The sequence below is a fragment of the Coniosporium apollinis genome, assembly GCF_000281105.1.
Source record: "Coniosporium apollinis CBS 100218 chromosome Unknown supercont1.15, whole genome shotgun sequence".
Lineage (NCBI taxonomy): Eukaryota > Fungi > Ascomycota > Dothideomycetes > Coniosporium > Coniosporium apollinis.
Genome location: NW_006913277.1, coordinates 320,579 through 332,754, shown reverse-complemented (window position 1 = coordinate 332,754; position 12,176 = coordinate 320,579). Strand labels below are relative to the sequence as shown.

The 12,176-nt window shown below is 52.6% G+C and overlaps 3 protein-coding genes across 3 annotated transcripts; 2 read left to right on the top strand and 1 right to left on the bottom strand.

Annotated features, from left to right (window-relative positions):
• Window positions 1–758: 758 nt before the first annotated feature.
• W97_03689 (uncharacterized protein) lies at window positions 759–3,299 on the top strand (the record flags this gene model as incomplete). Its single annotated transcript, XM_007781585.1, has 1 exon — window positions 759–3,299. The coding sequence occupies one exon, from the start codon at window positions 759–761 to the stop codon at window positions 3,297–3,299; it is 2,541 nt and encodes an 846-aa protein (XP_007779775.1).
• Window positions 3,300–7,101: 3,802 nt separating this feature from the next.
• Window positions 7,102–9,003, top strand: W97_03688 (uncharacterized protein; the record flags this gene model as incomplete). Its single annotated transcript, XM_007781584.1, has 1 exon — window positions 7,102–9,003. One exon carries the CDS (start codon window positions 7,102–7,104, stop codon window positions 9,001–9,003), a length of 1,902 nt encoding a protein of 633 aa, XP_007779774.1.
• Window positions 9,004–9,461: 458 nt separating this feature from the next.
• W97_03687 (uncharacterized protein) lies at window positions 9,462–12,097 on the bottom strand (the record flags this gene model as incomplete). Its single annotated transcript, XM_007781583.1, has 4 exons — window positions 9,462–9,837; window positions 9,953–10,397; window positions 10,531–11,152; window positions 11,549–12,097. The coding sequence occupies 4 exons, from the start codon at window positions 12,095–12,097 to the stop codon at window positions 9,462–9,464; spliced, it is 1,992 nt and encodes a 663-aa protein (XP_007779773.1).
• Between the last annotated feature and the right edge of the window lie 79 nt (window positions 12,098–12,176).

Sequence of the window (12,176 nt, the reverse complement as noted above, 5' to 3'; positions counted from 1 at the left end):
CGCGCCTTCGGTCATACATATGCGCCATAGGTACCCTCCTCCATCACTCGTTCCTGCATCGAGCTCCACCTTTCTACTTCTTCCTCCCTCGACATTCTCTATTAACTTTGGTCTGCCTCTGCCGTTGCCGCTAGAGACAGCGCGTTTAGTTCTACATTCGTTTGCACCCTTCGCTCATTAGCACAGCTGTACCGACTCGCCTATCATTCGAGACAAGCCTCGTTTCAAGCTCGTTGCAGATCATCAGAATAACTGCCTTCGCTTTCGACCCTTGAGATACCCCATCGTGATTCGATTGTTCATCTTGTTCTCGAGCTCTACCCGCTCAGCAGTACGTAGTACAAAATTTTGCAACCTGCTGTTTGGATTCACTGGGCCTTGGATCAACTTTCGCTGTGTTCGCATCTGTCAGGAAGAATAATTCGGAGGAGCTTCGAGAGTGCCTTTTTTGTAATTTCAGGAGCTTGGCTTGCTCCGGGAGCCCCTTCATTGGTCCTGGTAAGTTCGAACGCCTGCTGTCTGTATCGCATTCCTACAGGTAAAGAATGCTAATTGCTGCCAACAGCAGCGACTCTGAACCATTCGTTCCACGATATCCCTTCGTTGTCTATACCAGCCGAGAGGCATTTTATCGCTTTAATCACACCCTAGTAATTCCTGTCCGGTCCTCCCGTACCGGACGCTCTTGAGCCATCACCACGGCTGTATTATCGCAAATCGCGCGGGACAACATAGTCCTGCCACCACACCTTCTCGGTATGCAATACTCAGACTCAATTCCGAGCGGGCCCGGCGCTGGCCGTTTCGTTTCAAATCATCAAAAGCCATCAATCAACGGCGAACACGGCGGCTTCTCCCACGGCGGCTTTCATCAGACACAAGGCTCAATTGGCGGCTATGGGGACAGACACCCGCAGCGAGGCAATGTTCCGAACATCAACACAGGCAGACTTGGCCAGAGTATGCAAAATGCAGGCGAGATACAGACACCAGGAACCGCTTTCAACATGAACTTTACACCGCTGCTTCCCTCTCAGCTGCTATTGGGCAGTCCATTTCAGCCTGGTTCGCCAAACACGTTTGCTTCTCCCCAGTTCCAGAGCTTCTCCAGCTTTGGCCAACAAAACACGTCAAACCAGCAACAGAACCAGCAGACCTCAATGGGCAGCCCGATCCAGCAGCATCAGCCGCTATCTCCTCAGCTATATCACAATATGCTCTCGCATCAGGGCATGAATGCAACTAGCTTCTTCGGTGGTCCCCAGTCTCCGACAGGAACTTTCGGCAGCCTGGCAGGCCAGACCTTGGGTGGTCTCGGTGGTGCTATGCACATGGCGCCAGGCTTGGTCTCTGGTACAAGCCGAACCGTATACCTCGGCAACATCCCTCCTGAGACCTCAGCCGAAGAAATCCTCGGTCACGTGCGCAGCGGCCAGATTGAATCTGTCCGTTTACTACCGGACAAGAACTGCGCGTTCATCTCTTTCCTTGATAGCAGCTCTGCTACCCACTTTCATTCCGATGCTATCCTCAAGAAGCTGGCGGTTAGAGGTCAAGACATCAAGATTGGGTGGGGCAAGCCCTCGCAGGTACCGACATCAGTCGCTCTCGCAGTACAGCAGTCGGGCGCGTCGCGCAACGTTTACCTTGGGAACCTTTCGGAAGACGTGACGGAAGAGGAACTCCGAGAAGACCTAGGCAAATTCGGTCCTATCGATACAGTCAAGATTGTAAGGGAGAAGGCGATTGGGTTCGTCCATTTCCTATCAATCAGCAACGCCATGAAAGCTGTCGCGCAACTTCCTCAGGAGCCGAAATGGCAAGCGCCGCGTCGTGTCTACTACGGCAAGGACCGGTGCGCATACGTCTCGAAGACCCAGCAGCAGAACGCTGCGCAGTACCTTGGCATTGCGCCGGGTTATGCGCATGTGCTGAATGGTGCGGACAGAGACTTGATCTCAAACGCGCTAGCTCAGCAATCAGTTGCCGCAGCCGCCGTAGCTACCTCAGCTGGTGGCGTCAATAATCTTGGAAACAGGACCGTGTATCTCGGCAACATTCATCCGGAGACTACCATCGAGGAGATCTGTAACGTTGTAAGAGGCGGTCTGTTGCACCACATTCGGTACATTCCAGACAAGCACATCTGCTTCGTGACATTCATTGACCCGACATCGGCCGCGTCTTTCTATGCTCTAAGCAACCTCCAGGGACTGATGATCCACAACCGCCGGCTAAAGATTGGCTGGGGCAAGCACTCTGGCGCGCTTCCCCCCGCGATTGCACTGGCCGTCAGCGGCGGCGCCTCGCGAAACGTGTACATCGGCAACCTCGACGAGTCCTGGAGCGAGGACCGGCTCCGGCAGGACTTCTCCGAGTACGGCGAGATCGAGCTGGTAAACACTCTCCGCGAGAAGAGCTGCGCCTTTGTCAACTTCACCAACATCGCCAACGCCATTAAGGCAATCGAAGCCGTGCGCGGCAGGGAAGAGTACAAGCGGTTTAAGGTCAACTTCGGCAAGGACCGCTGCGGCAACGCGCCTCGCCAGACCAATAACATGCAGCACCAGCATCAGCAGCGACAGGCCAACATGCAGGACGGCACTACTTCTCCGCCTCCAACAAACGGCCTGCACCCGAATAGCTACCGCCAGAGTTCCGTGTCGCCAAGCAACACCGGTGCGCCAGGCTCCACGGGCAGCAGTTCCAGCGGCCCATTTCAATCAATGGCCGCGCCGATGCCGTCCAACATCCTCAACAACGGCGGCAACAACCCACTGATGATGTACCTACAGCAAGCTCAGAGCCAGCAGCAGCAGCCAGATGGCACCTCTTATGGCCTGTCCCAGCAACCGCAGCAATCCCACCACCAGCAGCACCACTCCACCTCCTTCGCAAATCCCTCCCCCCAGGCAGCCTTCTACGCGGCCGACGCCACTACATCTGCGCCATCCTACCCATCCCATCCAACCCACGGCCCTAGTTCGTCTTTCAGCCTCATAAACGGCTCCTCCCTCTCGGCCTCGCTCTCCAACAACAACATCTCAGCCGCCACAACAATCGGCGGCCTTCTCGCCCCTTCAAACCTCAACGCCCGTGCGCAGCATGCCCGGGCTGTGAGCTTGCCGGTTTTTAGCCAGGGTCCGTTTACGCAGCCAATGCATGGAGGTGCGTTTGGGGGCTTGGGGGCGGGCTTGGGGGGATTTGGTGGGCTTAGTGGGATTGATGGGCATGCTGGGCATGCGGGACTTGGTGGGGGGTTGCCGGGATGGGCGGAGGAGGAGGTGGGTGGGCAATAGGGTGTTAGGATGCGGTCACTAGCTGTCGGAGCTGTTGCTGCTAGGGCTTTTGTTGAGTACTCTCACTTTTCTTATTCTGTGTTCTTACATCTAGGTTGTCGTTGGTTTGGATCTTGCTGGTTGCACTGTTGCACGGGTTGGCTGCTGGTTGTGCTCTGCATTTCTGTGTGAATAACTTGTGGCTGGATCGTTCGTCTACGCAAACAGCACTTTTCTTCTCTCGTTTACGTCCGCCGTTTGTCCGTTCGAGTTCTTACTAAGGTCATTTTCTGTTGTGCTTTCCTGGCTTTTTTTCTGTTTTGATATCATCTAGATCTCATCATTCACATTCCGCTATTAGCCAGCTGGATCGTTCCAGCATAGCGGAAAGAAGGGGAAGCAAGCGGACCAGGAGGGAGATACCGTTCAGGAGCACCAGCCTAAAGTCTGTGGTGTGTATGTTATGTGGAGCTGTACTGTAGTCTCATGGCGGCGTGTCCACATTCGGAGAGGCGGAGACGCGGTAGCGGCAGAGTAATGGACAGATACTTAATCCCCACCTCAGGGTGGTGTAGTGTACAGCATGTGGACTATGTGTATGGTGACTGAGTCGATAGCTTACAAGAGACCAATACTAATGAAAGTAATAGAGCTAGAGCTATTGATAAGTCCCGCTCAGGAACTGCATCCCTCCGCCAATTCAGTCCTCACAGAATCCGGAATCCTCATGACGTCATATATCATTTCCAATTTGTGATACTTGAGAATGCGTACAGATCGATTGTTGAAATGGTTACAGGAACACCCATTGATCCAAGAGGTTGGAGTCACGTGCATGCCAATTCGCTCAGCCTCTTCCGTCCAGCTGAACTTTCTTCCAAGCTGATGTCTGCCACTCAAGACTTCCACCATGGGGAGAGAAGTCCCTCCCGCTTCTAGCCTCCCGATGATACAGATGAATGGTTTTTTGAGTGTATAGACAGAAGCTATAATGCGGAACATACTAAAGCCTGGTAGCATCACATCCTCAGGCAATCAAATCCTTCTTAAGCTATCTGCCTCAAGCTGCTGTTTCCACAGCGAGCATGGTTGCGAAGGTTGCAAGACGTATCTCAGGAGCAGCAAGACGAGTCCGAAGCTCTGAGCTCCCACGGTGTTTACACGCCGCTCAGCGTCGAACGTCGCGAAATCCGCGTTGCCTTATTACTCCCAGGCCGTTGGTCTGATGGGATCTCCTACGAGCTCAGCGTCGTCCCATTAAACAAAAATCCCGTCTACGAAGCTCTGTCGTACGTATGGGGTGATCTGCAGGACACGGTTCCAATTGAGTTGAACGGCCATGTCTTCCAGGCTACTACAAACCTGCGCTCCGCTCTTCGACGACTGAGGTCAGCATCTCGAACGCGGACGATCTGGATAGTTGCGATCTGCATCAACCAGAAAGACGTGGAAGAGAGGATCCATCAAGTTAGCATTATGCAGGATATCTACTCAAAGACCGCCGAAGTTCAGATCTACCTCGGCGAGAGTCCGGTTCTGGATACGATATCTGAAGCAGAGCAAGCAAGCTGGACAGATCCGCCCCGCACAATCTGGCTTGGAGAGGGGCGATCAAGAGAGAGAGAGAATTATTGACTTTGTAGCGCGGCAACAACCAGTAAGGTTGAATCCGTCCATGTTGCCAGAATAGGCTACTGTTACTTACGGGGAGATCACAACTCCCTTAGACATAATCGAGCGGTCCGATTCGATGGTGCCAATACACTTTGAACGATGTTGTCGGCAGTTCTTCGACAGGCTTTCAGCAAAGCAGGAGGAGATTTTGACCTCCTTTGGAAATCACATGGCATATCTGGAAAACATTCGTCACCAGCACGAGCTTTCCGCCGAGCCGCAGGCAGTACGGCTCCGTGAGCTGCTCCAGCTGACGAGACTGCGGGATGCCTTCGAATGGGCGTGATAAGGTCTATGCCCTTCTTGGCCTCATGCAGCATCTTCTTAACCAATTGCCCGTTGTTCCAGACTACTCCAAAACGTTATCCGAAGTCTATATCCAGACAGCAATGATCTTAATCACGCATTTCAAAATCTTGGACTTATTGGTAACAGCTCAGAGGAAAATCGAGGCTTCGCAAATCCCAACATGGGTCCCAGACTGGAGTTCGCCCAAGAACGACGAGCATAACGACGAGTGGTTACACAGACGCATGACACTCTTTAACGCTGGACCGTCGCCGGAATGCAGAGCATAGCCAGGTTCAGGACACGCAGAGGAGAACGTGCGGAAATCGGCCTTTGTAGCTGGAGAGGCTGAAGCTAAACACGCCGCAAGGGGCGGGGAAGCAAGATCCAGCAGGTAGTTATTTGTTATCTATGGTGATCTTTTGTTTTCCGCAACAGGTCAAGCCCGTCAAAAGACAAAGGTATCTTATGGCTAGACGCTGGAAGGGCTAGAGGGTCGAACTCTAGACGACTCTTTAATCACTTCTCCTCAACATGTTTTAGGTTGCTCAGCCTCTAATTACTAAAGAACGGTATCCTCCTTTCTATGTTTATGATAGGATATTCTTTTAGTATAGTATAGGCGTTCAGCTCTCGTTACGAAGAGCCAGCCTCGAGTATCGAGGATATCTAGGCGGTAGGACTGCCTATCATACAACCGAACCTCGAGAACATAAGTGATAGCTCTTATATTATCCAATAATGGACCGGCTGAACAGCTGTGGGGTTTCCTTACGCGGGATTAGCCGCGAGCAGCCAACAATTCGAAGCCGGGTAAGAGGTGATATCAAATCTTTAGCCGTTCAGCTTCGTGTGGTAGGCAGGCGCCATAACCCCCAAAACAGGCCTGGTCCTACTCCTGACAGCTGAGCTGCAGAGAATGCGTCTCTGCGCTGGCTCTACTGCTTTAAAAGAAGCAGAAGGTTCCCAGACGACACCACATGGAGGTGTGAAGTCCGTCTTCGCCGCCCGGCGGGAAAGCAAGATCGGCTCTTGGTTGGTGATAATTATCTTTTCCGTCCGTTGAAGATGCGTGGCTTTCGGGATGTGGAGAGGACCTTCTACGGGCTTCGATGAGACTGCGGGGAAGTCTCAGCCTCGGGGTGCCATGCTGTTGTCTCCTGTCGCATGTGACCTCGTCTCACCTCTGCGGTGGCTCCAGTTTCCTGCCATCTATACTCTGCTTCTGGCTTATCTACGCATATCATCTAGTGTGAGTGGACTTATATCGACTGGTGCTGTTTCCCATCAAGTGGATCGCCGCCCGAGTTCGCATCCTTTCGATATTCAGCGCAGGAGAAAAGGGGATGAGGCAGTGGCAGGCCAGGCCACGGTGAGGCAGAAACTGTCCCTACATGTACCGGCAGCCATCCCCGTTGTCTTAATTCCCGGTACCCTCGGAAACGTCTTACAGTTTCGAAGACGTAGCCAATCTGTGTATATCACTAAAGCTTCCGCGTTTCCGGTGTCGGTGTCCTCGTCTAGCCAACCTGCAGCCTGCTTTCACCTGTCTTCGAGATATCTGTAAACCGATAAGGCTTGAAGCGATCAGGAGTAGAGCATGGCCACTAACGCGCTCCAAGTTCGGCCAATCAAGAATATCTATGATTTCTACGTCCCTCTCGACCGGTCTCGAAAAGAAATACGTCATGTGTTGCTACATCCGACGAGCCAGGGGCCGGAGATTAGTTTGAGCTTCGTTACAGTATCAATCAAAGAGAAGCCAGTTGCTCCGTACGAATGTCTATCCTACCACTGGGGAAGCACGGAGGATGTCAGAACCGTGACCTTGCGATATGGAGACGAAAGTCATGTAAGAGGGATGAAAGAACAGCGGTTTCAAGTCACTGCAAACCTAGAGTCAGCACTCAGACATTTGAGACACGAAGATGACTTTCGGACTATGTGGATCGACGCTATCTGCATTAACCAGTCCGACACAGAAGAGCGCACGCAACAAGTCGCTATGATGGCCGAAATATACTACAACGCTGCGCGCGTTCTGATCTGGCTCGCCGACCTCAAATATCTACTCAATCCGCAAGTCCTCACATTCGTCGACGCGCTTGTAGAAGAGATTAAGCAGTTGACCGGCTTGGGACACGATGAGCTTCTGGATTCACATGATGTAGAAATCCTTAGGCGAAAGTTGAGCGAGTCGATGCGGCCTTCAGAAAACCTCGATGAGGGATGGCGAACTCGTTACCAAGCGATGGCTATTGCTTTATCACACTTTTTCAGCCTCCCTTGGTTTAGACGCATATGGGTCCTACAGGAAGTTTTCTACTCTTCCTCGTCAACGTGGATCCGGTACGGAGAATGGCGAATGCAGTGGGAGTTTGTTGTGCTCGCAAGTGCATGGCAACGCCAAGCGGTTTATCGATATCGCGACCTCTCTATGGACAGCGTTCACATGTTATTTCTCTTGCCCCTGTGGGAGCGTATCATGTCGCCTGGGAAACTTCAGGGTCTGAAAATATTAGACGTTTTGGTCCTGGCGAGGGGTTTCTACGCTTCTGATACACGCGATAAAATCTATGCGCTGCTTAGTCTGGCCGGAGACACGGATCAGGTAAACAATCTACCGCCAAACATGCGTCCAGATTACGCGAAGCCTGCGGTGCAGGTATATACGAGGTTCACGCGTGGATGGATCGACCAAAACCGCTCACTAGACATTATATCCCTTGTCGATTTCTATACGCGCCCCGGATACTCCCCCTGCTTCGATTTTGTCAATCTTCCAACATGGGTCCCGAACTTTTACGAAGCTCAATTCACAGAACGCATCCTCGGACAAGTGCGTGGGTTCCGCGCTTCGGCGCAATCAAGAGTAATCGTGCATCCCTCTACACTAGAAGAATCCCTATGTATTCAGGGAATCCATTTTGACAAGGTGGCGGGTGTACTCCCGACTGAATTTCCTCATTCTTACGACAAAGTAGACGATGTAGTCACGCACTTGCTGCTAGAGGTCGTTCGTGCGCTGTGGCTGTTCACCGTCGAAAATGTGGCTACCCCCTATCCCACTGGTGAGGACATTTTGGAAGCATACCTCAAGACGCTGATCTGTAATACCGACCGGTTTGACAAATACGAGGATCCTCCCCAAGCGCTCGACACGGATTTATTAGCCACGCCAGTATCGCAGCCTATACACTATCACGATGTATCTCCGTCATCCCGCTCTCCAGATAGCAATCCTGATTCGTCTACTCAGAGCCTTGCCCCCATCGACCAAGCAGACTTACCTCGTTCCATAAGTGCAAGGCCAGGTTACACGGGTTCTGAAATCTTGTTCGCGGATTTTGCTGCCTCCTGGCATACATTCGATCCTTCCTTCTCATCTCTTCCACCCTCGTACCAGAGTTTGCTCCAAGCTATTGCTCCCTATGGCAGTAGCTTCGACTTTGGAGTGCTAGTGGGGAGCTTCTGTCTTAAACGCACATTCTTCGTCACTGCAAAAGGCTATCTGGGACTCGGCCCCCATCTCACCCAGATCGGTGGCCATGTCGTTTTGCTAGCCGGTGGAAAAGTCCCCTTTATCTTAAGGACTGGGATAGATAAATCAGAATCAGGAGCAGAAGCTGGCACAGAGGCGAAGGAGCCATGGTTCTATTTCATCGGCGAATGTTACGTGCACGGCATCATGGACGGCAGTGCCTGGGAAGAGGCGGAGAGGAATCGTGATGAGTTTCCGCTGCGTGTGTTTGATATCAGGTAGAGTCAAGTACGGAGTATATGCAGTCTCAACTATCCACGCAGTTGCGAACTATGTCACATCGTCGGCTCCGGGGGATGTGTTACCAACGGTCATGACGGCGCGCTTGAGCATCAAAACGTCTAAGCCCTCTATTTTCTGCAATTTATTGCTGCTGAATCTATGCTTGAACGGCACGGAGCCTTCTGCGTTGGGATGGACGGTGAGTGTAGATGAACCGCCATTTGTGGGTGTGGGATTGTCAACACACGTATGATTATCGGACTGCAAGCCCCAACGGTACGAAGCCTCCTGCGTCCAGATGGACGCTGGTGGAGGTAAATCGTCCTCTGTGGGATATGATATTGCCCGAAAACGCATGAGTTGCTATCGAACCGCAACCCCTGGGCCTCCCCAGATCCACCTCTAGATGCAACCCTCAAGCAGACGCCAGAAACTTCCATCCGATCCCGCACAGCTGACTAGACAAGCGGACAGATCGCCTCCACAGTCCCAAACACCCGGAGCTTGTTCCCATACACCTCCCAGAACCCGGCGGCGCTATCAAAAGGCGGCATCATTTCGCCCGGCACCCGTACGGCACTGAGGTCCGGCAGCGGAGGCTCTGTGCCTACAGGTTCCTCAACTGCCCAGCCTGGTCTGCGTGCAGCGGCTGAAGGTGAAAGAGGGGATCCCCAGACGTGTTCGACTCTTTCCTCGTCTGTTGGTGAGTCGCTAGAAACGGTGGATGGTTTTACCACGTCGCCATTCGCGACCGGGACATCTTCCTTGGCGCTGTTGGATTCGTCGGCGGAGGTGTCTGTTAGGTTGGCGAAGGGGTTGGCGTGTGAGAAGCGACTAGTTCACATGTCAGTCAAAGAATGGCGAGGGTGAGTGGCAGGACCCAAGTGTGGCGGGGGCCGGGTGAAGAGTATGAGAATTGTCAAAGGTATAAGAGGGAACAGGTAAGTACCTTGTGGCTGAATCCGGAACACCTGCATCTTCCTGGACTCCTTCAGTTGGAAGTGCGACCTCGATAGTAGGGGTGGCGGATGCTTTCTTTGCCTTTCGACGTTGCTTCTTGGCTTTTGCCGCTGAGATGGGAGCTGGGGCCAACGTCGGAGGGAGAGGCGTGACCAAAGCTGGAGCGGGCAACTTCGGAGCCAAGCCTACGAAAGTGGTAGACACATGGGGTATGTTGAGTCCATTTTGGATAAGGTCGGCAGATGGTTTTGCGTCTTTGGGTGCTGCAGCAGGAACATCTTCCGGATCGGGCTTTTCGGCGTCGCCCGTGTAGGTATCTGCGGCTTCGAGCTTGGCGGAAAGCAGTATCATCACAAGTGCGGTCAAGCAGCTGTCGTAACCGGCTTCATGGGCTGCCTCGGCTGTAGCGTATTTCGTGAACCGGGCATGAGTTTCTAGATGAAGTTAGCCTTATGCTTAATCTGACGACAGATTTTGTATGAATGCCGTTGCCTCGGAACTGTTCTCAACAGAAGTGACTTTCACCATGCTGGGTGATCCTAAAGAGGGCTTTCGTATGAAACTTACCGATATGTGGCTTCTCCCGTAGTCGCAACTGCTCTTCAATCTCTTCCAGCGAGCTTTTCGGGTTGATGTCTCCACAGTTGTGTGTAGCCATGTACTTAGTATCAACAACCACCGGAAATAGCTCATGGGTCTTCTCGGCGAAATTCTCCACTGTCTCCGGCAGCGGCCCAATGAAGCACTTGTAGAGATTAACCAAGTCCGTGAATACGTTGTGACCCACAAGCACTGGCCGGCGCCGTTCTAATAGACTCCTAGCGCGATCAAACCTGGCACTATAGTCATCGATATCGCAGTATTTGGCTTCGCCCGTCTCCGGGTTTGTGGCGAACCATTCGAGCTGTATGCGGTTAAGAGAGCCGCCACACAGGGCCTCGATGACCCAGCGGAATGCGGTTCGTTCGGCGATTCTGAGACTCGCCGCTTTCTTTTTGCGTTTCCTGTACGCTTCCTCCCGTTCGACGTCGAGAGGTTTGATCTGAACGGCGGCTGGCTTCGACAGCGTGATGAATTCGGGATACTCAGCGCGGACGAGTTGGTGGACCAGACGCCTCTCGAAGGCGTTCAGCTCTGGGAAGAGGGGATCTACGGATTTGCTGGAGGTGATGTTGAGGTAATTTTTGGACTAAGAAGTTAGCTTTGTGTGGAATTATGGTAAGAGCCAGAATAGCTGCGGCGGCCTGCAAAGATAAGTGTTGCTGTGCGGACTCATGCCCCCCATAGGCGTAGGAACAACGGGCCGAATCGGCGTCATATGGAGTAATAGCCTTACGCTACAGCCGCGGTTTTGCTCCACACATACCACTAGGCGGCTCACAGCTTTGTTATGTCCCTGAAGGAGGTGCCATACTAGGACTAAGAGTCGCAACACCTATCGCCTAGCATGCAGAGCAAGAAAGCAAGTTCTAGATGCCGGTTCAGGAACGAGAAACGCGCGGTTGAGAGTGTGGAACAGGCGAGATTTCGAGACGTGTGCAAGTAAAGACGAAATTGAAGTCTGAAGAACCTTGCGATAACATACCATGCCGCCTTTGATCCATGCATCCAGCTCCATCCTCACCTTCTTCATGAAAGCTAAGCTCAGCAGATCGTCCTCCTTCAACTGGACGTCCGCAATATCACTCTTCGTCAACTTCTCGTTCGCTATCTCCTTGGCCTTCTTCGCCTCTTCTCGGCTCAAGTAGCCGACGCCGCTATGGAACGGTAACCCCATGTCAAACCCGTGGCTCACGAGGAAGTCCACGGCAGAGCTGCTGAAGCCGAAGTCACGCTCAATCCCCAGGCTTTCCTCTACCGTTGGGTTGAGATTGAAGTTGTATGGTCGTACAACATACTTTTGCTGCTCTTCATCCTGCTCCACGCACGTCAAGCCAATCTGCAAAATCTGGTAGCGATTGGCGGCATCCCGGACTTGGCTGTAACGCTCCTGGAGAGTATGGCGGCCCTGGGAGATGCGAGATTTGCTTGCTATGCCTGACAACTCGAGATCGATAGCGACGAAATGCGACTCGGAGATGTGTTGGAGTATCTCAAGGAGACGTGGATAGAAAGCGGTACGATCAATTTCCATCGTGGGCTGTGAGGTGCTGAAGATGTAGGAGTTGTGGCGAACAAGTTAATTTGAGAAGCTTGTAACGGAAGCGTTTGAC